Here is a 27,417-nt window from a genome sequence, read left to right on the forward strand (position 1 = left end):
TGCAACTTCTCTGTGAGGTCTTTGAGACAGCATGGTGACTATTTTGCTCTAGCGTCCGCCTGTCCTGGTTTTTTAAACATCTTGCCTGGCAAAGAGTTGTTTATTATTATTATTATTATTATTATTATTATTATTATTATTATTATTATTATTATTATCATCATCATCATCATCATCATCATCATCATCATCATCATCATCATCATCATTATTATTGAAAGCCTACACAGAGAACAATTGGCCTAATAAAAGTTATCATCGTAACTGCCCAGACAGTTTCCCCCACATTTTATTTCATATTAATTTAATACTTATTTTCCATAATTTCCCGGGGTCCCTTTCCTAGAAGAAAGGAGGCATAGAGATGAAAAAAATAATAAACAAGTACATAATATTTGCTCATATTTTCCAGAGTAGCTACATTCACTGCGACTATATAGCAGTCTACAGCTCGGTGCACCTCCTGCACCACTATATTTTCAAAAAGACTAAAGAAAGAGAGGCATTTATTTCTCAGTAGCTGCAATTAGCCCACTAAGGACTAAGAAACTAGATTTGTTTGAGATAAGATAAACTCTACCATAGGCATCTTAGCAAAGATAAAGACTAGTATCCAACAGTAAACACTAACCACATCTTCAATGAGGAGAAAGCTTTATTGATTTGAAATACATACTTGGGAAGGATCAAGCAGAAGAAAGAAAGAAAGAAAGAAAGAAAGAAAGAAAGAAAGAAAGGAAGGAAGGAAGGAAGGAAGGAAGGAAGGAAGGAAGGAAGGAAGGAAGGAAGGAAGGAAGGAAGGAAGGAAGGAAGGAAGGAAGGAAGGAAGGAAGGAAGGAAGGAAAGGGGTTTGTTTGTGCTTTCTCTGGTTCACAGAGGGTGTGGGGAGATGCTGGAGAAAGTAAAGTCAAGCCTATGTATCAGTCTATGAGACATGGAAGCAATGCAGCAGAAAATATAGAAGGAATACGGCAAGAACTCCTCAGAACCTCTGCTTTTACTGCCCTCTAGTGGTATGTACTTGCTTGTGCAAGTGCTGCTGCACATTGCTTCACACCCCACAGCCAAAAACCTACTTCAAAAATGCTGTAAACAACTACTGTAGTAGGAGTAATGGTAAAATACAGCAAAATGTGGAAAGTTCCTAGTTTTAGGAAGTAACGTTATATGTACAATTTATCATACAGACATTCATGCATCCCCGCCACCACCAAGCATTTTGCTGATTTGCCAGATTTGTTGGTGTTTGCCTATGGCACCATAACAGAAAAGGAGGCCACATGCCCCCCAGAGGTTATCTCACTGTAATTCCTATGATTGACTATTGAGGCTGGCTGGGCTGATGGGAGTTGCAGGTCAATAACCTGAAACATTTGATTCTCCTTCGTATTACAGTTATTTGAAGTTTTCTTAACAGAAACAAAAAAGGTGGTCCATGTTTGTGGATTTGCAGTCGTGATCCATGCCGGGAGCAGGGTGCTACAGTGGGGTCTTGACTTAAGAACGGCTTGAGTTAAGAACATTTTGACTTAAGAACCGCTCTCATAGGAAAATGTTGACTTGACTTAAGTACTTAGATTTGAGTTAAGAACTGAAAAAAACCCACGTGGGAGGCAGGGAAAGTGCAAAATGTGAACTTTCAGTTAACTGTTGGCCAGTGAAAAGGGTGCCTGTCTGCTTCCTCCCTCCTCCCAGCGTTTAGAGAGTGGATTGGGAGACAGTCTTCGGACTGCCTGGTACTGTACTGCCTGGACTGTATTTTCCCTGCCTTCCCTGAACCTTTCTTGACCTAAGAAAAAAAGAAACAAAATATCCCCCTCTAGTGGTCGAAGGCGGAATAGCAGCTTCCCATTAGTTTCTATGGACGGAAAAGAGCAGATACGGATCAAATGGTTTTCAATGCATTCCTATGGGAAATGCAGATTTGACTTGAGAACTTTTTGACTTGAGAACCGCCTTCCAATACGGATTAAGTTCTCAAGTCAAGACCCCACTGTAGCAGCAAATTAGCACTGAAGAAAGGAAAAATCATTTGCCCTTCTAGTTGGTTTGTCTCAAAGGCTCCTAACCAACTGTACGGATCTGTTCAAAGCAGGTGTCTAAAAAACTGAGTCAACTTCATGCACAATCACTGTGCAAAACAGAACAACTCCCATAAAGATATGTATCCATGGATAAAACCAGGACTCCAGATTAGGAAGTATATGCAAAGAACTACAGTATTCAGTATGCCAAAAATTTGAGGTAACAAAGGCACAGTGATGTTTCTTTTTGAAAATAATGTAACAAGGTGTAATCTTACTGTTTTAGCCAAACAACCAGCATCTATGTCTTATTCCAAAACATTGCTTTCAAGATGGGGCGACTCAATGTCCAAGCATGGCATGAGGCTTGCCTCTAAATTTCAAAAGGGCATGACCTCTGCTCCACTTACCAGCTGCCTCTCCTTGGTCATTTGCTGGGGGGGGGGTTCTCTCTCTCTTTTTTTTAAACTTCTAAATGCATTTTTTAAAAAGTTAATTTAAAAGGCAATAGAAAAGTAATCAGTAATGTGGGTTTGGAGACATGACTTTGATGAAATATCATTACTAGCACTGCATTGTTTTTTTTAAAAAAATGAAATGTGATACATTAAAACTAACAAACCACTGAATCAGAAAATACAAAAAGGTGGTGTCTTGCCCACTACTGGGAGAAATGGCTGGCAATGATCTCTTTACGGAATCGTGTGGGGTTGACACCTTCAACCGCACTTTCTTCTAAAATGGGGTAACTGCTGAGTCAAACTCAGCATCAAACATGTTGATTACAGCTTTGAGCAACCACTTTGACCTGCAGGGGGTGGGATATTCTGCCATTTATCCTATCCATTAATCAATGCTGGCATCCTCCAAGAAGAAGCCTAATTAATCATAACTCCCTGGGTCCCCTGTTTTTACAAACAGCATTGATCTGCTATCCCTGGGTTCAGTGGAGCACGGAAGAGGATACCTGTGATTCAAGCCTTGCTTTCTTCCCTAAGAAGATCTCATGTTGATGAAGTTTCTCATTTATTAGCAAGGCAATTATACTGTCCTTAAAGTGATAATTATTTGGAGCTTCTAATTGAATCACGGTGATGAATACAAGAGTCACTCATTTTCCACTTAGTAAAGTGGGTACTGAACTAGTACAGAGCCCAATAGATCTGGTCCCCTTTCCAATGCACTGCATTCCTGCTGCTCACTTGTGGCCCCTGCCTATACAGGATGGCTGGTGAAGAAGTTCTGCACTCCCCTTCCCCTTCTTACTCTACCATGGATGCTGTCACCCTGCAACTTGTGGGGCTGCTTCCTGCTGAAGATCCCATGCAAGGTTCTTTGGCTGTAAGCTACATTCCCTCTAAGGTGCCTATGTGTCTATGCACACACAGAGAGCTCCATCAGGGATGTTCACTGGCAGCCAGCGTTGCCTCCCATTTACATAGTTCCAGTTGTGGCTGGATTCCCACACTTGCACAGGGCAAGGCTCCCACACAGTGGGGCTCAAAAGTAGAGGGAATATCTTTGGTTGGATCTTCTCGGTACTGTTCAGATCTCTCAGACTTGCTTGGGTCTCAAGAGGCTATTGAGTGGCTTTGCTGAGTATTGCCAAAACAACCTACAGTGGTGCCTCAACTTACGAAAGTCCTGACTTATGACCAATTCGAGTTACAACCAGCTCTGGCCACAAAATTTTGCTTTGGCTTGTGACTGGAACTTTGAGTTGCAACCGGAAAAAAAGGCGGGGGAATTTGAGCCGCTAACCGTTGGTCGGCGAAGAGGCTGCTTCTTTGTAGCTCTTTCATCCCAGTGGTCAAAGAGTGTGCGTTTGTAGGAGGCTTTGGACTGCCTGGTAAGGTACTGCTTTTTGCTTTTTAAAAACTGCCTGTTCTGGGTGGATTTTGCAGCGTGGGCTTGGGCTGGGTGGTTGGATTATGTTTCTGTGCTGTGATGGGTCTTGCAGTGTGTTTTTTATTGTGTTTTTAGTGGGGGGGTTCCAGCTGGAATGGATTAATTGCGTTTCTGATGCGTCTTGCAGCGTGTTTTTTAGTTCGTGCCGGAATGGGTTCGTTTGATTCGGTAGGGGGCTATGTTTCTGTGCTTTGATGGGTCTTGCAGTGTGTTTTTAGGGGGGGGAATCTCTCGTTTGTTTTAAAAGGTGTTTGATTTAAAATGTGTTTGGTTTTAAAAGTGTTTTAGACTCCAAATTCTTCTCCTTTGTCTTCTTTCTCTCTACCTTCTCTTTTTTGTGCCTAAAAGCACAAACCTTTGTCTGAGGGGTTCTGTGTACCCCAGTGATGACCTTCTTTCTTTCCTCTTTCCCCCATTGTTCCCTCCCTCCTTTCCTGCCCTTTTTTTTTAACCTTAGAGGTCATTTTAGGTTTTTAAAAAATCTCCCCCCAGTGGACAGATTAACCACTTTTGCATTAGTTCCTATGGGAACTAATGCTTTGACTTGAGATACAACCAAAAAAATGGCCAGAATGGATTAACCGTGTTTCAATGCGTTCCTGTGGGAAATGGTGCTTTGAGTTATGACCAATTTGAGTTATGACCATCTTCTGTAAATGATTAAGTTTGTAACTTAAGGCACCACTGTACTAACAATTAACAATATTAAAACCAAAATACTGTGCTTTTCTACTATGAGGAAGGTTAGAGTTTCTTGGTCTTTGGAGCATAACAGAATTGAGTAATTCAATACACATATCTGAGTATATGACTTCATTAAGTTGTAGGCTGTAGGGTACAGGGAAAATATGACAAGACAAAAACAGAACAGTGTGTGGGTGTTAATCTGCCTTCTCCTCCTCAAAGAGCGCAACATTTGTTCCAGTAGCCATTTGAATTTTTAAGCCCAAACAGTCCCTCAGTGTCTTTTGGGGGCAGTGATTTGGTTTCCGCTTCTTACAAGTTCATTCAAAGAGATTCATATTTTCTTTATAAGGTCACTGTTTGGGGCCCCCAGCTCTGTTGCTGGAATGGCCCTCAACTTGGAGACTGGTCTGAATTTTTTAAAAAAATGTTTGGCATGGATTTATTCTATTCACTTTTGGGTTCACTCTTGTCAGGCTCAGTTTCAACTGTCTGGCCTTTAAGATTATATTTGAGTTTTACAAATCATCATGGCTAACGGCCATGGTACAAAAGTTAGGGTGATCCAGAAATAGATTGCATTTTGGACTGCTTGTGGAGCAATCTGTTGTGATCTCTTTTGCCACAACCATGGGATGTACAGCAATTGCACTCCAGCCCAACCCTGATCAATGCCCAAGTTGTACCTTTTTGGCTCAATTGTAGGTCTATTACTTTGGAAGACTGGAGCAATTCCCTGACAGACGGAAAGGCTGCTTTAAAGAATATCAGTCCCTGCAAAATCATCCTTTCTGTTGCAATCAATATATGCCTTTCCCACTGTGTGATTGCACTCTTATTTCACTGACCCCCCCCCCTTCTGTCTGCTATCTATGGACTTCAAGACTGCCAAAACGAACTGTAAACAGAGGCTAATTAATATTGATTACCTAAAGCTCCAAGGATCTGCCCTGTTTCTGAGGCTATCATGCCTTCCCTGTAAAGATTGGATGCCCTGTTTAGGGTGGTTAACTGTCCCTAAACACAGAAAAGTTTTTTCTTTAGCCAGATTCCACGTACAGTACTTCCTTCCAATTTATTGGTCTACCGATGCAATGAAATTCTAATGAATTTAAGATACTGCCTCTGTAACAAGGCTGAAGTACAGTCGAATCTTTTCCACAGCAGATTTTATCAAGGGTCTAGCAAGGATCTAATATATCATATCAACCAGTCTCTCTGATGGCTCTTCAGAGTGTCTTATGACTACTTTGCTTTAGTGCTCCATAAGTAAATCACAGAATAAGTGAAGTTCTTGAATTTAGCCATTTTTGTTAGACCACTTATGTATGTTTGCTCTTTTATATACATTTATTATATTATATAGTCTTCTTATGAATCTGTATTTTGTGTGTGTGCGTTTATTGACCATTGTCCCAACTGTAAATAAAGGCTGAATGACCAATGGATCTTCTTACTGTCAAAAAAAACCTGTGGTGGGCGTGTCTCTCCCCTCACAGGCTATGATTTTATTTCTCCCTCCATGTGGACTCTGCTGTTTGTGTGGCTGTCTTCTATCTTTCAACTCATTCCCTGACTGAGGAGTGAGGATGTCATTACACAGCAGGAAAATGTGAGGAGATCCGCTGTGAAGTTGCACCCAGGGAGTCAGATTTCCCTGGGTGAATTTGCTTTAGCAAATCACACAGCAGTCAGTAGAGAGAGCAGAGGAAACGGCCAATCTGAACTTATTAGCACCTTGTTAAAGTGGCTCTACTGCAGTGTCCAGATTTGCAGGAGGCAGAGCAACAGCTGAGTTGCCTTAACAAGGTGCAAACAATGGATGGAGATAATTTCTTTCTTTTGTCTTCAGCTGCTCTAGTGCACCAGCACTGGCACCAAGCCTTTGTGTTTGCGTATGTGGGATTTGGAGACAAAGAATGCTTGGTTGAGAGGAACTGACACCCTCACGAATGCCCCTTGGCTTCCTGTCTCCCCACTTTAAACAAGAAAGCTGGGAGCACCAGCTTATGATCACCTATTGCATTGACTAAAAAGATCATGCCATCGAACTGATACAAATTAATTTAATTCTTAGAAGCCTCAGCAGCACAGGGGGGAACTATAGATTGTAGGATGGAAAACTCTGAGTTGATTTGCATTGAGTTTTATATCATGTACTCATTGCAAAATAATGTGAATCAGACCGTTCTAGTGGTTGCACCCTGAGTCCAACAGGAATTAATTCCAATGTCAGATGCAGGCCTAATGTAGGTCCAAGCTATGGACCCATCTTTGGTGTGTGTAAGGGGAATGGACGGGCTTTGGATTCTACATATCCACACTCTCCCAGGCCAGTGCCCCCCCAAAACGCCCCAGTATTCCTCAGCTACCAAGGGAGAGCAGCATACATTCCATATTTATATTAGTGGCAATGAAGTACTACTTTGTGGCTGGAATCCTAAAAACATTCATTATGGAGCAAGCCCCTTTGAATATAGTGGAATATAACCTCAATGCATTTCCTGTCCCACCCATGTTTAATAGAGAGTAAGCTTCACTAAACATGGATGAATACGCATACAAGAAAACTCAGAATGCTAGAATATTAAACAGTAATTCTAGCCTCATGGGATTAAGCAAACTGGAATATTTATCATAGTCTTAGAAGCAATCAGGATTGTTTTTTCCAAAACACCTACACAGTGCTAACTATATCAGAACTCCTGTAACCTAATCAGGCAAGCATCCAACTGAAACTGTGACTATTATAATTAAAAGCTTGGAGGTGAAAGTTATATGTATCACTAATCATGATAATCAGTTCAAAACACTGCTTCATTTTTCTGTTCTGACAGAAAATTCTTGTTTACACATTTCACTGACACTTAAATGACACACAGGATCACCCACTTTCTTGTGCTGTTCCACACGGTATGTGAACTGAAGATAGCAGAGCATCAGTTCTGCCAGCTGAGATGGGCTTTCTGCCAGCAGATCTGCTACTTATGATTTAGTAACCCATGGCAGACAGAAAAACAATGCAAGATTTTGCAAGACTGATGGGAAAGAAGCGATGTTCATCCCTGCCTTTCTCAATCCAACTTACAGTAATGTTATTAATTTATATTAATTGCTTGCTTGCTTACGAAAAAGAGCAATGTTAGGAATTTCCATATAGATCCCAGTCTCTGATGTTGGACTTAAAAGCAAAATGTCCATAGAGAGTCTTTCCTAACCTGGTAAACCTCCTCCTGTGTTTTGAACTATAGCTATTCTTACCTCCACGCAGCATGGCCAATCATAAAAGATGATGGGAATTGGAGTCCAAAGCATCTGGAGGCCCCAAGGTGGCAGAGGGCTGGTGTAGGTTTTTGGGGGGATTTTCCTTAGTTCCAACACTTCTGCTCATACACCACGAAGCATTAAAACATGCCGCAACTCACCCCAAGAAAGTCACACCCAGGTCACCTACAGTAGGTCTATAGATCACGTTGCTTTCTTAAGAGCAAAGAATCCTACTTTCCAACTGGGGGGCAGAACTAACCTGGGAATGAGAGAGGGGATACTCTAGGGTGTGCAAAATGTTCATCCCAGATGGCTTTGGGCAATATTCCTATAATGTGCAAAACATTCATCCAAAGAAGGCTTAGTATCCTTTACTAAACAAGTGTTTGTACTTACGGTAGGTCCTTTTTTTGCTTTGCCCAACCCCCAATAGAATGGTGAATGGAATGCTCAAAATGCAAAATACATCTGGATGCCCACAGTTGCCAATCCTGGTTATTGTATAGGGGAAAACACAATACCATCAACCTGAATATGCCGTATACCTTAGTTTTTCAATACAAACTGGAACTAAAATCTATTTGCGTGTTAGCCAGAGTGAACCTACTCTGCAAACATATAGAGGTCTGTCTGAGATTCCCATTTCCTTTCCAGCCTTCTTCTGTGTCATGCCGTCAGTCATAGCAGTGTGTGTTGACTGTTGCATTTGTAAGTGTAATAATTCATTGGTGGCCGAGGCAAAGAGGCAGTCCCGAAACCAGCAAAATCAGGGAGCTGGACAGGGGACAGATTGTATTTGTCTTCATTGTGGAAGGAATTGTCACTCTCGAATTGGCCTCCTCAGCCACACTAGACACTGTTCCAAGACCTCTATTCAGAGCACATTACCACGGTCTCTTGTGACTGAAGGATGCCTACAGATAGAAAAGTTAGTCTACTCTGCACCAACCATTATGCTACGAATCTCTTCCAAGACCAAGTTCTATATCATTAAAAAAAGCAGGCTCCACCTACTAATGATCTGAATAAATCTATAACCCAAATCAAAATAAATTGGAAGTAAATGCCTTTGAGATCCATGGGAGTGACTCCAAGTAAATACATCGGGGAGTATAAAAGTATGTACAGTATATGTGAAATTTCATTCTTCTTTAACCTAAGAACAGTTTGTTCAATAAAAAATATTAGTAAACCAACTTTCTGTAATATCTTATGGCAGTGATCCCCAACCTTTTCTGAACCGGTTTAGTGGGTGGGCCATGCATGGGGAGGCGGGGCACCCATGTGTGTGTGAGAGAGAATGAGTGGGTGGATGGGGCACCTGTGCATACATGAGGATGCGAGGCATGCATGTGTGCATGGCTGGGCTGGGCATCCGTGCATGTGTGTGTCAGTGGGTGGGTGGGGCATCCGTGTATGCATGTGAGGGGGTATGCATGGGTCCGTGTGTGCATGTCCATGTGTGTGTATGTGGGGGGCATACGTGCATGCATGTGTGCATGGGGGATGTGCTTGGGGTGGGAGATCTCCCACCATGGCCTGGTCGTGCCAAGGCCACAGCCCGGTACTAGGCCATGGACCGGCGGTTGGGGACCCCAGTCTTATGGCATAGAACAGCTGGCAAAAAATATCTCTTAGCATTCCTACAACAGCCAGCATCACCTAATCTACAGCTCTGGCCTTAGTCAGACTTGCTAATTAACAGTTTGATAGTCCTATTTCTTAATCAAACATTTTGGGGGTCACTAATTCATAAGTTCACCATAAATCAGAAGAGACTAGATGGCACATAACAGCAAACAGCAAACCACTGACACCGTATAGGTTACATTTATCCTCACCTGATTGTGGGTCCAAGGACATTGTTGCTGTGCTACATGCCGTCAAGTCACTTCCAACTTTTGGTGACCCTATGAATCAGCTCTTGTAGACTCAAGCTTGTGGCTTCTTTTAGGAAGTCAGTTTATCTTGTATTTGGTCTCCCTCTTTTTCTGCTGCCTTCCAACTTTCCCAGCATTATTTTCTTTTCCAGGGGATCTTGCCTTCTCATACTATGCCCAAAGTATGACAGCCTGTTTTAACATTTTTGCCTCCAGACCCAGTTCAGGTTTCATTTGCTCTAGATTATAGAACACCTTTCTGGCAGTACAGCATATCCACAAATCTTTCTTCCAGCACCGTATTTAAAATGAGACAGTTTCCCCCCAAAAAACCAGCTTTTTTCACTGTCCAGCTTTCATGTCCGTATACAGTAACTGAGAATACAAGAGTGGATGATCCTGGTCTTGGTCTCCAGTGACACATCCTTACATTTAATTGTCTTTTCTAAATCCTTCATTGCTGCCCGCCAAGTCTCAGTCTTCTTCTTACTTCTTAGCTCTCATTTGGATTGATAATTGTACCAAAGTATAGAAAATCGTTTACAGGTTCAATTTCTTAATTGTCAACATTAAAGTTGTGTAGTCATAATTTTTGTTTTCTTGATGTTCAACTGTGGTTCTGCTTTAGCAGTTTCCTCTTTCACTTTCCCTAACAGTTGTTTCAAGTATTGGCTTCTTTTGGCCAGTAAGATAGGGTCCTCTGCATATCTTAATTATTGATGGTTCTTCCTCCAATTTTCAATTCTCCTTCATTCAAGTCTAATCCAGTTTTCTGTATGATATGTTCTGCATACATATTGAACAACCATGGGGATAAATTGCACCCTTTTCTGACACCTTAGGAAACTACAGTATTCTGTCTCTCCATATTCCATTCTAACAGTAGCATCTTGCCCACAATACAAGTTATGCATCAGGACAATCAAGTGCTGAGACACACTCATTTCTTTCAGATCAACCCATAGTTTCTCGTGATATACAAAATCAAAGGCTTTACTGTAGTCTATAAAGCATAGACTGATCTTCTGGAATTCTTTGGTGAGCTCCAGCAGGCAGTGGATATTTGCTAAATGATCTCAAGTGCATCTGACTTTCCATATAAGGTAAAAGCCTTATCAATTTGCTTGCATGGGAAATTATAGAAATGGTCTTACAGTTACTGTACTCCTTGGCATCTCCTTTCTTGGGGAATGGAATGAATATTAACATTTCCAGTCTGTGAGCCAATGTTTTGTTTTCCATATTTGTTCACATATTCTTTTTGGATTTTGACAGATTCAGTTTCTATGGGCTGAAATACTTTTATCAGTATTCCATCTACTCCTAGTGATTTATTTTTTCCTAGTGCTTTCAGATCAGCTTTCATTTCACTTTCTTGAATTACAGGTTCTTCATCATAGGATTCCTCTTCAAATGGGTTTTGTAATCCCTTTATCTCTTCTGTATAGGTCTTCAATATAATGCTTCCAACTTTATTTTCTCCTGGTCAGATAGTGTATATCCCTGTTGGTAATTCGGCATTCCTAATCTAGGGTTGAATTTCTTCTGGAAAAGATATCTTCTTTTCCCTCTTTATTGTTCTCTATTTCTTTGCACTGGTTATTATTATATTTCCCTTTGTCTTTATGTAACAGTTGCTGAAAAGCTGAATTCAGGACCCTGTTTTTGTCACCTTTTGCTTTTTCCTTCTCGCCTGTCCTTAACCATTTTAAGTGTTCCTTCTGTTATCCATCTGGGGTTTTCTTTTCTTTTTACTACAGGAATATTCTTTTTGCATTTTCTAATAATATCTCTGGTTTCAATCGACATTTTTTTCTGGTTCGTGGTCAATTGAGTTTAGTATTGCAAATCTGTTCTTTATATGGACTTGAAATTCATTAGGAATGTTATTTAAAATTACATTTTGGCACTATGATTCTTTCAGTAATCTTTTTCAACTTTAATGTTGGGCATAACAGTTCTTTATCAGTACCCTAATTTGCTTCTGGTCTTATTTTGGCAGAGGGAATACACATTCTTTATCTCCCACTTCCAATTATGTAGTCTATTTGAGTTCTACATTGGCCATCTGGTGATATCCCTGTGTACAGTCATCTGTTTGGTTACTTGAAGCATGTATTTGCAATAAACAATCACTCCGTAACTTCCCTACTTCTCTACCTCACGGATACAAAACAGCCTATGCCCCCCCCCCCTACGGCAGCGTTTGCCCCGCCCATCCACTTCTTAACTTTCAATCAAAGGAGACGATTAGCCCCGATTGGCTTCCCGGCGGGATGTTGCCCGCCCCCGCAGGAGAAGAAGGCGGGGAAAGACTCGCCGGCGCTTCCCTTCTGCCGCGGCAGGGCCCGCAACCCGGAAGCGGCGGCACCGATGCCGTGCGTGGGGTGCTGGCGTGGGTGTTTGGCTGGAGGCGGCGTGAGCTCTGCTTGGCAGCTAGGTAAGGCGAGCGCGCTAGCGAGCCAGCCAGCCAGCCAGCCATTCACTCTCCGTGTGGCCTGGTTGAACAAAAAGAGGGCCCGGGCGAGCTAGAGCTCCTTCGCAGGGATGCTTTGGGGAAGGGGCGCCTCTCTCCTCGTAGCCCTGGCTTCGGCAGCAGGTGTGGTCTGGCTGCAGTACGGAAAAGGTACAGAGCCGACGCCCGCAGGCTGGTTCGTTTCACGGCAGGAGACACGGGGGTGCCTTCCCAGCCGGGATCAGTCTTTCTAGGCCCGAGTGGGAGTTGACCTGTTGTGCTTGCGGGCCGTCAAGTCGCTTCCGACCGAGGGCGATCCTCAGAGGGCTCCCGCGGTGTGCGGGAAGGTCGAGGAGTCGGGGTTTGGCACTTTCCACGGCGGGGAGGGACTCGGGTCTCCCTCATTCTAGTCCGGCACTCCATCCGTTACACCCAGACTGATTCTTAGGCAAGCACCTTCAGCATTCTCCAGTTTAAATGTACTTTCCCAAGGTGTCTGTAGTTCACCCCATCTTGTTTGTTCTGCACAGGCAAGCTTAAAGCATTAGATTGATACCATGTACGTAGGTGGAATGACCTTGTATTAATTAAACCGAAGAAAAACCATGCAGCACAACCTGAACTGAACAGACTGGTGTAAAGTCTGTTCAGTTCCATAAGGAATTCCAGGTGTGTGCAGGGACTGCAGTTTTTAAAATTCTGGAAGAAGATTCCAAGGTAAATACTGTAGATAATTTGGTCCCACAGCATGTTAGGAAGATGTCTATACACTAACTACTCTTTGATCTTAAACATGTATGTACACATTCCAGATAGATATGGAATTCTATGTACAGGTGCGCGCACACACACACACACACACACACACACACACACACACACACACACACACACACACACACACACACACACACACACACACACACACACACACACGTGTGTATACAGACTGAAGCCCTAGAACCACAGAACAAACTACCCGATACACATCCTTGTTTTTGCATATAAGGTGATGAGAATGCCATCCCTTTGTTCAGGTCTCTGATTATCCATTTCAAGGATCCATCAATTGATTTGTCAAAGGGTACAGTACCATGAAAATGTGCTTTTATGTCTTGAAAATCTTTGGTGAGATTGTGTAAGGTCTGTTTTTCCAAGATCTCTGAGTCAAATGTTTTGCACTAAATATATTACAAGTAGTAATATATATATTTTTAGATGTAACATTTCTAAAGGAATAACTGCTGCTTAGGTGGCCAGTTTGCCTACAAAACAAATGCCGTTGGAGGTTGTGTTGTGCTTCTATGTATGAGGATGCAAGTCGATGACCCTCCAGAAAAAAAAACTATGCATCCCTTGTGGCTGCTGCTGTATTTTGGAAAACTGAATGGGCGTTTGTGAAGATCCTGAGCGGGCGTATGTCTTCACAGCCTGGCCTTTGCTGTCATCTTGGGAGATTGGGAAGGGGGGTTGCAGCAGTGTTGGCCCTGGTGTGTAACGAGCTCGTCCCGCTGTCTTCTCGTTACTCTGTAGGCCCTACAAGGCTTCTTTTTGAAGTAATGCTGCTAGATAAAGAGGCAATTCCTTGGCTGTACTATGGGGTTCCTCCGTGTTCTTGGTGCTTTAAAAAAAAAAAAAAGAATGCGTTTCCTTTGTCGCCATATATTTTTAAAATTCAGCGCCCTTTTTAGGAGGCGCTTATACGTTCTTTTCGTTGGACGTTTTGCTCTGCGGGCAAGGCCGTGCACGCTGCTTTTTCTCTCTCTCTCTCCCTCTCCCCCCGCCCCGCATCCCGACCACATCCCTTCATTGCGCTCGATGAAGTTGTGACACCCCGAGCGAAGGCTGCTTTGTGCGTGAACTTGGCGACTGGGTGGTGTGCGCGCACAAACGAAGGCGGGGGGAACAGAGCGCAATGCGCGGTGACGCCGGGCCGGCTTGGGCCCTCCGGGGAGCGGGGAAGGAGAAAGAGGCCCTGTCGGTGCTTGGCTTCAGCGCCGCCCTCGCGCTTTCGGTAGGAGCCGCTGCCGCTGCTGCTGCCGCCTCCGGGCTCCGCTCGAGGGGCCGGGCGCTGGCCCAGCGTTCCGAGGCTTCGTGAGGCGATGAACCGCGCACCGGGCCTTCGAGCGGAGCAGCCGCGGCGGCCGCCACGCTCCCGCAGCCTGAGGCGAGGGAGCGCCGCTCGGATCAGCGGTTGAAAGGGCAGGCCTTCACCAGACTGCCAAACCCCCCCCCCGGGGGGCCGGTACCTTGGACCGGCGAGTGCAGCCCGGCGGGGTGTGGGGGCTCTGTGTGTGTGTGTGTGTGTGTGTGGAAAGTTTTGCTTGTGGAGGGAAGGGGCGTGTGAGGCGGCGAGGGGGATGCGGCGGAGGAGGCCCGGCCAGGCGCTGGGGTCGCTGCCGCCACAGCCGCCTTCCGAGGGACAGCGAGGCTGAGGGGGGGACCGAGTGGGGGCGGCGGCGGACGGTCGTCTTCCCCGTCCGCCCCTTCCTGCTCCTCCGTTCTGCCTTCGGTCCCTTCAACTCAGGCCACCACGAACCGACCGGCTGCTTGGCCGCCGCCGCCTCCCCTCGTCCCTTTCCCGGGCGGGCGCGGCCATTGTGGCCGCCCTCCCGCCGCTGCCGCCGCCGGCGGTGGCTGGGTTGGCGGGAGGATGATTACCAATACGCGGGGCTTCCTGTGGTCGGACCTGGAGACGCGAGCGCTGCTGGAGATCTGGGGGGAGGCGGACGTCCAGAGCGCGCTGGACGGCAACTTTCGCAACAGCCATGTGTACCGGGACGTGGCCTGCCGGCTGGCCGAGCTGGGCTTCGAGCGCACCCCGGAGCAGTGCCGGATCCGCATCAAGGGCCTCAAGCGCCAGTACTACCAGGCCCGCGAAGGGCTCAAGAAGAACGGCCACGCCCGCAAGATCTGCAAGTACTACGATGAGATGGACCGCATCCTCAGCTGCCGGCCGGGCGCGCCCGTGGGCCTGGTAGACGGACACGGCGCCACCGCCGCCGAGCGGCCCTTGACCCCCGTGGCGCTGCCGGGAGGCGACGGCTGCCCCTCCGCCGCCGCCATCCTCGCCGCTGTCGCCGCGCCCCCTTCTTCTGCCGGGCCCGGGAGCCTTCGCAACTGCCGTGGAGGCGACGCGGAGGAGGAGGAAGAGGAGGAGGAGGAAGACGACGAGGACGGCGGCGGCGAGCTGGAGTCTCCCCCGCGGGACCCCTTCCACGAGGACTCCGGGGAGTGCTCCTCCTACGCCGAGCACGCCATCAAAGTGGAGTGTCCCCCCTTCGCCATCCCTTTGCCGCCGGCGGAAGGTGAGCGGAAAAGACGAGGCGGCGAGTTGTGTGTGCTCCCTCTCTGCAGCTAGACTGTACTACTAGGAAATACCCCGTCCCCTCCGATTGAGCTCTGCCTGTGCAAACTGGGAGGAAATACATCTCCTCAGAATTACATTAGAAATACATCTAATTTTATTAAATCTTACAAGTAACCTGCCACTACCACCATCACCATTTTCTTCCCAATTGGAATCGGGGAGCATCTTTTGGGGGGCCCCTACCGAAGACAGAAAGTCAGAAAATGCTGTGAAACATTAGCGACTTAATGTGTCACCACAGCTTATTGGGATTCCCTCATGCCAACAAAAGGCCCTGCAGCTCATCCAATTGCGGAAAGGAACAAAAAGTTTTCAGATAAAAGCAAAACTTTTAAGTCCTCAGTTTTAATCTCCACAGGTAGATAAGACTTCTACAAGTAAACTTCAGGAGCAAAAAAAGTGTAGACTTTATGCAAAGTAAAAATCTACCTTTTTACTTTAGTTTTTTAAAATATTTATATAATGTATTAATGATTTGGATGTGACTAAGACACCTGTGTGTTTTCACACCATATAAATTTAGCTTCAATAGCTGATGTCCTTAAGCCAGTTACTAATTCTTAAACTAAACTTTTTTTGCATGCAAATAACATCAAAGGGGAAAGGTTAACAGTTACGTCCTTTATAATGCAAATTCAGAGCAGGTGATTAAAAGTAGAGATAAGGCAATTATCTGCAATACACAAATATCTGTTAAAATGTAATCTAAATAACTAAAGCTTTTGATTTTTTTTAAAGTATGCTAATTGTGGACTTCTTTGCATGTTCACATATATGTCCTACCATATTCAGTGTAGTTTAATCCCTAGTAAATGTGTTAAAGGTTGCATCCAAATTGATTGAACAATATTTTTTCAGATTATTAAAAAAATGTAATCTTGGAGAGATGTCATATTTTAAATATCTCTTATACATTTAGGCAGTACTGTGAAGGGTACATGAGTAGAACAGAGATACTGTTCTAAAATAATGTTATTAAAGTGTTGTCAAGTCACATCTGACTCAACAATGACCCTGATAGGATTTTCAAGGCAACTGAGATATTTAAGGAGTGGTTTATTGTTGCCACCTACCCTGGAAGTTTCCAGGGCCAAGGGGCTATTTGAACTTAGGTCTCTTAAGGCCTCGTGCAACATTCTTCACTGCAGTACTGTACACTGATTCTTGAAATTAATATTATGTGCCCTCATGTCAGTTCTAACTTTCAGCCACCCTTTTCAGGTTTCCTGCATATAGAATATATTAATCCCTGCTTCTGAAGGCATTGTAAAATTTTGCAGCTTGCCTAAGGCCACACAGGCTAGCCCTTCTTCTGGGAGGCACAGTGGGTAATTGAATTCCTAAACTGAGGCTCCACAGCCAGATACCTAACTTACTGAGTGATCCAACCAGTTCTTGATAAGCATATATAAATATATGGTGAGCTGATCCTAGGATTCTTGCATTGAGCAAGGTGTTGGACTTGATGGCTTTATAAGCCCATTCCAGCTCCGTTATGCTATGATAAAGTTAATACGGAGTTATAGAAAAACTTTCCATTGTATATCTTATTCTGAGTATATTCAAAATGTGAACAACTAACCTATCCACTTTTTTTGATAGGTTTTAAACAAATTAATGCTCACACCAATGCACCACCCTTATTATCTCAGGCTAAAAGATCAAAAAAGCGCCATGCAAATTTAACACTGGACAAAATGATGGAGAAGTTTCTGCAACAAAGCATGGATACTGAAGAAAGGTTTTACAAATATGAAGAGCAGCGGCTTAAAATTGAAGACAAGCGACGTGAAGCAGAGCATGCTAGGGAGCTCCAGATGTTGCAGATGTTAGGACAGATGCTAGCAGGAATTTCTTCCACAGTGTCACAAAGGTCGCAAAGTATACCAAGTAATCCTTCACAGAGATCAAATCACCGAGCCTATGGAGAGAATTTTAACTATAACTCTATGACTACACCACTGTCGCCTCCCATAGGTACTGCATTCTTTCACATAAATGATGCATACATGATGTTTGGGTCTGGTATTTAAGATTTGTGTGCACTTTGGTATTGAAACTCTGTAAAAATCAGTGAAATAGTTATTGGGAAGTTCTGGAATATGTTTATGAAGTGAGTTAACACATTGGGCCTGCTTAGACACATGGTCCTATGCTCTTTCACAGAAATCTTATGGGACAGATCATATTAATTTACCTAATTTATATAGCTCACATTGTTTTTCTAAAAGATGTAACATGATCTGTTGTGATTGTTGTGGGGTATTTACTGTGATAACATAATCTATATAGACAGCTGTAAAGGATGGTAAAAATGCATAATGTATGAGTAATTATGCTAAATGGTAATTAGAAGATTAGAGCATTTACATAATTTTCACCTAATCTTCTACTTCCTACATGAGTTTGCTGTTTTACTGTAGATTAGATTAAATCTTCTAGGCAATTGCTTCTTGGCTGATCATGAATTCAGACCAGATGGAGGCACTCTTGAAACTAAACTTCCAAAATCTTGGGTCGTACTCTTCCCTTGGAATTTTCATGCCACTTATTTCTGTTATATCTTCAATCTTCTTCACTTTACATTTATGAACTCATCCTTTTTTGTAAGTGTGTCAGGTGTTGATCTAGAAGTAAAAACATTTCCTGGTTAGTAGACATGTGCTCAACACAGTTAAAAAGGTGGTTCTGAGGTTGCCTTAAGAGATATAATAGGTTTTATACCACACTTCTGTGCTAGTAGGTCTGCTTTAATTTTCATCTGAAGGAAGTGGAGTTTGAACTTCCAGGTATGTGTTTCATATGATCACAGTTCTTGTGGAATTCTGGTATATCACAGACATTTTTTACATTAAGGCATTCTTTACATTTGTGTAGAGTGTGAGCAGATCCTGTTTGGATCAGTTGACAGTTCATGCAAATTGTTTGTGCTTATTATGGTTTTTATTTCTGTCAGCTATATATTGCTGATGGTGGTAAGTTGCAGTGCACAAGTTACTATTTCTTGTTTTGGTGTTTCATGATTCCTTGGAATAACATATAGGCTGCAAGGAATCTTCCAGCACAACCCCCATATATACCTCCATTTGAAATCTGCTAATGCTCTTTAGGACTGGACATAATAGGGTTTAGACCAATTATATGACCAGAATCATATTGGAGTTGTAAAGTTTGTATAGTGAGGTACCAGGGTGCATCTTGGTTGTGCAGTTCAGTGTAGACAAATCCTGACACCTTGTCTATTTGCTGCATTTAGAGTACACAAATGTATGCAAATACCAATATGATTCTGATATGTGTATTTCATGGAAGCCAGTTTGTGTTTAAATGTAGGCCCTGTTGTAAATCCTATACGTATTTACTAATAAATGAGACTAATAAGACTATGTTGCAAATGGATAATCTGGAGTAGTTACTGGAGCGGATTTTGCAAAATAAGCATACATTGAGTAAACGTGGTAGTCATTCTCTTCTCAGTGTTTGACTGTGTATCCTGAGTGTGATAGTGTTCTGTACATAAAGTAAAAGTGCCCAGTATAAGTAAAGTGTGCTGCTTAGTACATTACTCTAGGTATGTTGGAGTTTGCTTTGGACCTAGAGTGGATGTTGTTAAACTGACTTCCCAATCATGTACAGTAGTCCAATCTGTATTGTGAAATATGGACATTTGAATTATAATTTGTCCATGTTTTGAGAACATACTATTAAAAAACCTATTAACAAAAATGAAGGTGTAAGACTAAGACAAAATACAGAATCCAGAGGTGGGCAGTAGCATTACTGGGACCAACTACAGTTCTGCAATAGTGTACAAGCTGCCAGAATGCTTCTTCTGATTAGGTGATTAAAAAAAACCACACTAGAGTAGAATAAGGAGCCAGAAATACTTTAGAAAATAGAAATGAATATATGGTTATAGTGCATCAGTTGTGTACTTCCTACAGGAGAATAATAATAGCAGAGTGGGCTGTTTGTTTTTCGGATCATTCTAAAAGTTCAAGTATCTCAACCATTTGTCTTGGCATATGCATAATTCTGAATTTGTCAAATCGTGGCCTACAGTTTCCAACAAAACATTCTCTGTAAAATCTGTTCTTTCTTGGGCAAATCTTTTTCTTTTTCTTTTTTTTTAAGTGAACAAGGCTTTGGTTCTGTGGTTGTACTGAAAAAATTGAATCTATTAACAGAGTTTTGCCACTGGTGCTAGGCACATTAGATGATCTGGGAGGGGGTTAATGAGGGATACTCTTCTGATTCACCAGGACTATTGCTATAAGAGATTTTGGACAAATAGTAAAATGACTGCAACTGAAATAAACTGCCCTGGGGTTCCTAATCTAGTTTGAAGTTATGTAATGTCATCGGATTCTAATACTAGATTTGAATTGTATACAGTATCATCAGAAAGGGAAAAGACTTAGTAAAGAAAAATTTCCAATATGAAGGATAGGCTGCTGCTGTCTGTAAAGTCTCTTTGCCAGTAAGTATTAAGATGTGTGTTTAGGGAAATGGTTATATCAGTTCTTACTAATAATTTAACTACTGGGAATTTGTATGTATGTGTTATCTTTCTCCATCAATCCCCTTGAATATTTTACTGTCTTTATCAGGTTTCTCTGATTGTGATTACTAGGCATGATTGAACTGGCTGCTTAAAAAGTATGTAACCTGTGGTTTAGCAGGAACACTCATGAAGAATAATAGTTTGCTAACCTTTAAACGTTCATTACAGTGTAACTGTCAAAACTGCAAAAATATGGAAGACTAATTTTTGTTTCATATCTTGAATTCATTCATGTTTGGTAATTGAACTCATATTAATTTGTATCTAAAAAGCCAGTGCTTTTGTAAAGGCCTTAGTAATCATAATCACATCAGTGTTTTGTTACATTTTTCTTCTAAAGTAGTATATATGATCCAATAAAATTTTATTCTCGTGATTTGCAGTTAGATATATAAGTTGCTAAGACTAATCCATGCTTGTTGATAGCACAGGGTCTCACTGTTTTGTGTTCTTCTTTCAGTTGTGAGAGTTAATTACATCCTGGTGTGAAAGTTGGCTTTCAGCAAATGAAGCTGGATGAATAGGAAAGGGGGAGAAAGTACATGCTGCTGCAGCATATCCATTTGCTTGGAGCAAGCTGCAGTTAACTGAGTGGGATGTACATCTGAAATGCACGGGCAAATAAATGGTGGGACTGGTTTCTTTGGATTTTCAGCTGGCATCAGCATGTACTGCTACTAACTCACCAGAGAGATGGACTGAACCATGGGCACAAGCTGTAAAGTCTGGATGTCTGGTTCTGTACAGGCAGAAAAGGAAGCTAGCAGTGTATACATTTCCATAGAATGCTGATTATGTTTCCAGAAACCTGTGACAGTTCCTGTTTGGGTAGTGTGGGAAATTGATATCTTGGTGCAGAACTCCAGAGCCTGTTGTCTTGAGAGCGTCAGAAATATTAGTACAGCTCTGCTTGCTTAGGCAATGACAGTGCAAAGCATGGTTTAACCATCAGTCCAGTAAAGACAAATACTGTATGTTGTTTACTCAAGTACTCTTAGTCATATAAGTGAGATTATGTGAGTTGTAGCAGTGGCCGTACAACGTAAGTTCAAATGTCATTGCAAGTCAGAATTTTTTTTTAAAAAAATCTGGCTTATTGAGGATGAGTTACTTGTTCCTACCTAGAATAGGAGGAGATAAACTGTGAACCTTTAGTCCATGCTTTGTTTAATATCAGGAGCCAGTATTGTGTCCTGTTTCTCCCAAAGAAGCATAAAAGCAAACAGTAGATTCTTGTCTGGATTGTAGAGAGAGATACAAGGGAGCAGTCTGGGTCCTTGATGTTTGGACGTTACACTAAACAGCCTATGAACTGAACTTCTGATTGGTTTACCTGCTCTTGCAGTAAGCAGGAACAAGTTGGCCATTCCCTATTGATACTGCTCTTGAGTAATAGACTCTGCCAAATTTTGGCTTGTTTTGAAATGCAAATCAGATTGTAGAGTTGAGGATCCAAACAAGGGTCTTTAATATTTACATTTCTTGGAAGCCTATCCAGAGTCATGTTATGCATGAGTATATTTAGCACCTCAAAAGTTAATAGTTGAAGTAACTAATTAATTAAATGTCTTTTTCTTTTTTAGTTATAGAGAGATCTTTTTCAGTGCACAAAACACATTCTATAAAGGAAATGGAGAATATATTTCAGTTGGTGCGGAATGTTATTCCCCCTCTAACTGCCAAAAAACATAAAGGCCAAGATGGAAGAATAGGAATTGTTGGAGGATGCCAAGAGTAAGTGGAAATGTTGCATCATTGGCTTTGAAAACAAGTCAAAAATACTATTAAATTGTAGCATGTTTTACTAGTTTTGTTTCTTAATCATATCTTTGTTATTCCCCCTTTGCACCTTGAGAGTTTGCAAAAAAAAAAGAGAGGCATTTTTCCCAAACATTAGGAGGCACTCTTCTCTGCCTGGTTGTCTAAGAGCTGTTCTTATGCTTCACTAGTTGAGTGCTTATTTATAAATTTGATATATAAATTGCTTAGAAAGGCCTGAGGCAACATACAAACACACACTCACTGGCTAATAGTCAAGTTAAAAACTTGTCTTTTGTGATGCCATAACTTATTATGGAAAATGTTAGTACTTATGACAAGTGATATGCCTGTTAATTACTAAGGAAGAGAATGCTGAGGTTATGTTTGTGTATGCATGCCATATTCTCTTAAGACCGCAGAAAGGTGAGGGGGTGAATGTGCAATTACCTGTGGAATTCAGCTTCCCAGGCATCTCAGCTTTCATTAGAAGAATGTGTTTGTAGCCCTTAGGAATGGAAACACATGCCTGAAACTCTGAAAATCTCTTAACAATGAGGAGGTGGCTAAGTAAGATTTTACATGGCAGAATAGCCTCTTCTTTCATTTTACTCTCACTCACGGGTTCAGTGGCACATGGCTCTTTCAGTATACACTGTGTGCATGCTCTTGTGGATTGTATCATATTGTTTTATTTTTCTGTACCCTTCTGTAAGATACTTAAGCATTAGTCCTCAACAGCTAATATGGTTGTTTCAAAGAATAAATTCTAATTTCTATCTGTAAAAAGTGCTCTTTTCTTACCACCACTTTTTGCAGTAGTGGAGAAGGGAACATTTCAGAGGCTTTCGGATGGTGGTAGAACTAGAGTGTTGTTTTTTTCCTAGTAGGTTTGAGGATAGTAATTCAACACCCTCATCCTCTGAGATCGCCCACCTGTGGTCTAACTAGATTAACATATTTGAAACAGTAACATAGAAAATAGAATATATGAAATAACAGAGCATTTCATTTGTATAACAGGTCACAATATTTGGGTTGGTGATGAAGAATATGAGTCACCTGTGCACATATCCTTGAATATCTTTAACAAAGAATGTGTGACTTCAGAGGCTGTTCTTTATGGACTTAGGAGTCTTAAGAATGTTATATTTTTAAGCTTTTAACATTTCACTATCTCCTTGGAAAGTAAATGTTGGATTTTTGGAAGTTACATCAACATACTTCAATATATAGAGCAGTAAATGTCTCTACTTCATCTGTGCTGAAAAAGGATCTCAACCATAATATAGGCCAGATAGGTGTGGAGCACCACATTTGAAATCTGAAGGCTCACATCTGTTTCTTCTGTCTAGTTAACAATGACTTATTATTTTAACATTTGATATTGCATAATTATTCATGAATCTGAAAGAGCCTTTAACTTAATTAATGAGTATGCCTTTATCTTCCCTCAAAACATAACTAGAGCATTTTTGTCACTTCCCACATCAGCGGGTTAATATCAGTTGTTGGATCATGTTTGCCACAAGATAGCTAAAACTGCAGTTCTAACATTTGTCTGTGTGCATTATCTTAGATTTCTTACCCTAGATAAATTTATAGCAAGTCAGAGTATCATCAGTGGAAGCAAGTTAAGGAATTTACACAGTTTAATCACTTTCTATAACTATCACATTAAGGGATCAGAAAAACATGCTGATGAACTTGACATTGAATTGTGGAGGTATCATTATTCCTTCTTCTACTTTAAGGTGTGTAATTCACAGGATAGAAGAATTGGTTGATTTATCTTTGTCCTTATTATTCAAATTATGAGTAAATATATACTCTGAGTTGACTTTTTTTTTCTTTTTCCAGGTATACAGGGGCACCGTATTTTGCTGCAATTACAGCTCTTAAAGTGGTAGGTTCCCACCCCCAACTTTGCATGAAGGGACTGGCTGCTATCCAGTAGTTAAATGGAAGAGACCCAGTTAATGTAGTGGTAAAATATGATGCACCCTCTATTGAACCATGGGCATCTTTGGCTTTTAGCAATAAAATGCTAAGGGTGATTAGAACGATTTAAAATCTGTCAGGCTTGAATATGAATATGCAGGCAGCAACTAACTGTGCCTTTAAATGGCTGTTTTTATGGGTGCTAACCGTTTAACTACTAACAGGCAATAGCCACTATACTGCCCAGTTATTCTAGATTTGTACAGAATATTGGAAACTGGCTTTTATAGACAGAGGTCATACTTATTGCAAATCTAACAAATTGGCTTCATTGCTATAAATTGAAATTTATTCCCAAAGAATTACATACAGTATAAGATTGGGGTGCTAATATTAAAAATAAATACAAGAAATAGATTTTTTGTTCAGAAATGTACAGAATGATTTCAGGTGGAAGAATGAACTTACCTGATATGAAACAAGTTTTTTTAGGATATTACATAGTTGTGATAGTTATTTAATGGCTTAGCACTGGTGCTGTAAATAGATAACTGTATGTTAATTTTCTTAGGGTGCAGACCTATCCCATGTATTTTGTACCAAAGATGCAGCATCTGTGATCAAGTCTTATAGTCCAGAGCTGATTGTTCATCCAGTTTTGTAAGTCTCCTTGTTATCTCTCTTGGTTTCTTTATTTTTCGCTCTCAGCACAAATATTAATGAGCTGAAGCTGTGTAAGGCAGCAGTGCATACGTTATAAGCTAGGCCCCCCAGTATTCCATTGTTGGTGTTGAACGCTGGTCCATATATCTTCACATGGATGCTCATGCCATCTTTCTAGGTCAAGGTGTTATACAAGAGCCGAAAGTACAGAGTGTCATCAGATTTGTTAGACAGGTACTGTGTACCTGAAATTTTAGGTGTGGTTTTTAAACAGTATATATAGCAATACAGACATATAGCCTGCCACACTGTGGTACCCCTGTAGGTGTAGCAAGTTCCTATTTCCCTGAAAATAACCCCTAACCTGAAAATAAGCCCTAGTTTGATTTTTAAGGATGCTCATAATATAAGCCCTACCCCCAAAATAAGCCCCAGTTAAGTGAAAACCCGCCCTCCACCATTGTGCATCAACCAGAACAAGACATCGTGACTGTATTTGAATAAATGTAAATTTTTATACATGGAAAAAAAATCCCCTGAAAATAAGCCCTAATGTGTTTCTTGGAGCAAAAATTAATATAAGACTCTATCTTATTTTTGGGGAAACACGGTAAGTGTTACTAGAGTTAATCCAGATAATTAAGATGAAGTGTGTGCCTTTTAAAACTTTGGAACTTTTTAATGACAGCAGAACTTCAATTGCATTCAAGGTAAGTTGAAAACAGTGTTGACTCCCATCTCCCAGAAGTGGTAATGCTCAAAATTCCAGCGCCTATTATTTCACGTGCCATGATTATATTTGAGAAAAAAATGATCAGGAATGTTAAAACTGTTTTTGGGTGGGGAAAAACAAGGAGAAGAGACCCTTTAGATGCTGCTGCACACTGGGGAAAGCAAGTTGCATATCTGGTAGGGACAGCAGTTGGAGTGGGAGTATGTTACATATTAAGATTTCCTTTTGCTCCTTCTCACATTTAAAAAGAAAGAGGAAACATATCAGCCAGCCATTCTCATAGGAGATTGTCTCCTTTTCTTGTTTTCACTTGCTAGCTTCCCGAGCAGAGTTAGGTTAATTTCCTTCCTTACACTTCTTCACAGAGTGTCATCTTTTTTGATTAAAGCAGAAATCAGTTGCCAGACAGAAAGTACTGTTACCTTAAATGTTCACTTCTCCCTTCAACAATGTTGGGGTTAGAGGTGACAGACCCACATGTAGTTCAAAATCTCTGTACTAGTTAGCAGCACAATATTTATTGAATGTTTATTGAATATTTATTTATTTATTGAAATAAATCCATGTATAATCAAAATTGTGCTGTTCAAATCTGTGCAGTTCAAGGGAGATCATAGGAGCTGCAAAGGATTAGTTTTTGATCAATCTTTTCTCAAAGAGCAGATCTGCAACAGGGAGGTGCTCCTGGTGGAAAAATTATTGTTTTGCAGCTATTAAGGAGCTAGAAAAGATGCACAAGTCTAAGGATGTGTTGCTAGAGAACAAGGCCAAAATCTTCCACATTGTGATACTCACGATTAATATATATAGATGTGAAAGCAGACAGGAAGAAGTGAATCTCTTTTAAAATGGGGCATTGGAGGAGAACTTTAGAGATAGAGTGGACTATTAGAAATACATATAAGTGGCTTGTGGTTCAAATCAAATTTCAATTGTCACTAGAAAAGAAAATGACTAAACTGAGGCTGTCCTGCTTTGGCTACAACTTCTGAAGACGTGCTTCACTGGAAAAGAAAATAATGCTAGCAAGAATTGAAGACAGTAAGAAAAGAGGATGGCTCGACAAGATGGGCTGACTTGGTTCAGAAAAGGAAGCCTTGACTTCAGTTTATAAGATCTGAGCAGAGCTGTTAAGCATCAAATTTTTTGGAGGTCAATGACTTACAGGGTTGCTATAACTCAGAAACAAATTGATATCACATAGCAATCTGTTTGGTTAGAGTAGTCCTTACACATAAATGCTGGGAGCGGCTCTGATTGACCTTTTCCTCATCCCTCCTTGTGCAGTAGTGATGCATCAATCTGCATCTATAGGACTGAGGCAATACCAGACTGTCCTACAGTTTTTCCAAGAGTAACTGGCTTTGTTATACTCCATTGTGTGAGCACAGTGGGCTCCATTTTCTGTGAAGGGTTTCTGTATGGTTTCTGTATGGATGGATATAACCTAACAAAAAAAAGAAGACAAATGATTTACGTGAGAGGCTGATGGTCATGTTCTTACTGGAGGGGCTTTTGGAGGTAGCATTTCCTACCCTAAAATGGGAAAAATATATATGTGCTTGCAATCCAAGAATCAAATCTTTGAGAACATAATGGTCTGTGCCCTGTTTCCCCTTTTAGGGACAGGTCTGATGCTGTTCATGAAGTGGAAAAGTGGCTACCACGTTTACACTCTGTTGTTGTAGGACCTGGATTAGGAAGAGATGATGTATTACTTGAGAATGCCAAGGTAATGTGGATTCTAGTATCTTGTTCAAGAATGATCTTCAGTGTAGTCATCCTGTTTTGTTCATGAAACTATGTTTCTGTTTTGAAATTGTAACTGCTTGTTCTAAGTACTGATAATAGTGAAATACTGTATCAGAATTAGCAGCTATAGCTGGTGAAACCTGTCGTGTGGATTACAAACTCTTATGGACTACAAACAAAGAATAATAACCTGACTTTGTAAAGTAGGACTTCGTTGACTATACTGTTGTAGACGCAGATGTTGGCGGCAGCATTAAAATATTCAGCACTCCACTCCAACCATAAGCCACTGACTGGTTCAATACTCTTGGCTGATTGCCCAGTTGGGGAGGTCAGTGAATGTACACGCAAGGTGCAGTGGGTTGCATGCCTACTGAGGCCCTGTGTAGGCCTCCCCAAATTTTGCCCAAAAGATGCA

At 41.6% G+C, this 27,417-nt stretch overlaps 1 protein-coding gene across 5 annotated transcripts in view; it reads left to right on the top strand.

The window, feature by feature from the left end:
* Nucleotides 1–12,044: 12,044 nt before the first annotated feature.
* NAXD (NAD(P)HX dehydratase) overlaps nucleotides 12,045–27,417 on the top strand; it is a 28,593-nt gene continuing 13,220 nt past the window's right edge. The window contains exons 1-6 of one of the 5 annotated variants that reach the window (XM_072994621.2): nucleotides 14,732–15,526; nucleotides 17,191–17,565; nucleotides 21,736–21,886; nucleotides 23,771–23,816; nucleotides 24,423–24,511; nucleotides 26,871–26,979. In XM_072994621.2, coding sequence (XP_072850722.2) covers nucleotides 14,872–15,526; nucleotides 17,191–17,565; nucleotides 21,736–21,886; nucleotides 23,771–23,816; nucleotides 24,423–24,511; nucleotides 26,871–26,979 — 1,425 coding nt within the window. In that variant the 5' untranslated portion in view covers nucleotides 14,732–14,871. Of the gene's footprint in view, nucleotides 12,390–14,731; nucleotides 15,527–17,190; nucleotides 17,566–21,735; nucleotides 21,887–23,317; nucleotides 23,665–23,770; nucleotides 23,817–24,422; nucleotides 24,512–26,870; nucleotides 26,980–27,417 lie in introns of those variants that run through there. The other 4 variants (XM_078391426.1, XM_072994622.2, XM_072994623.2 and 1 more) reach the window with 4 other exon arrangements.

Source organism: Pogona vitticeps, chromosome 3 (genome assembly GCF_051106095.1).
Source record: "Pogona vitticeps strain Pit_001003342236 chromosome 3, PviZW2.1, whole genome shotgun sequence".
In the NCBI taxonomy this organism is placed as follows: Eukaryota; Metazoa; Chordata; class Lepidosauria; order Squamata; family Agamidae; genus Pogona; species Pogona vitticeps.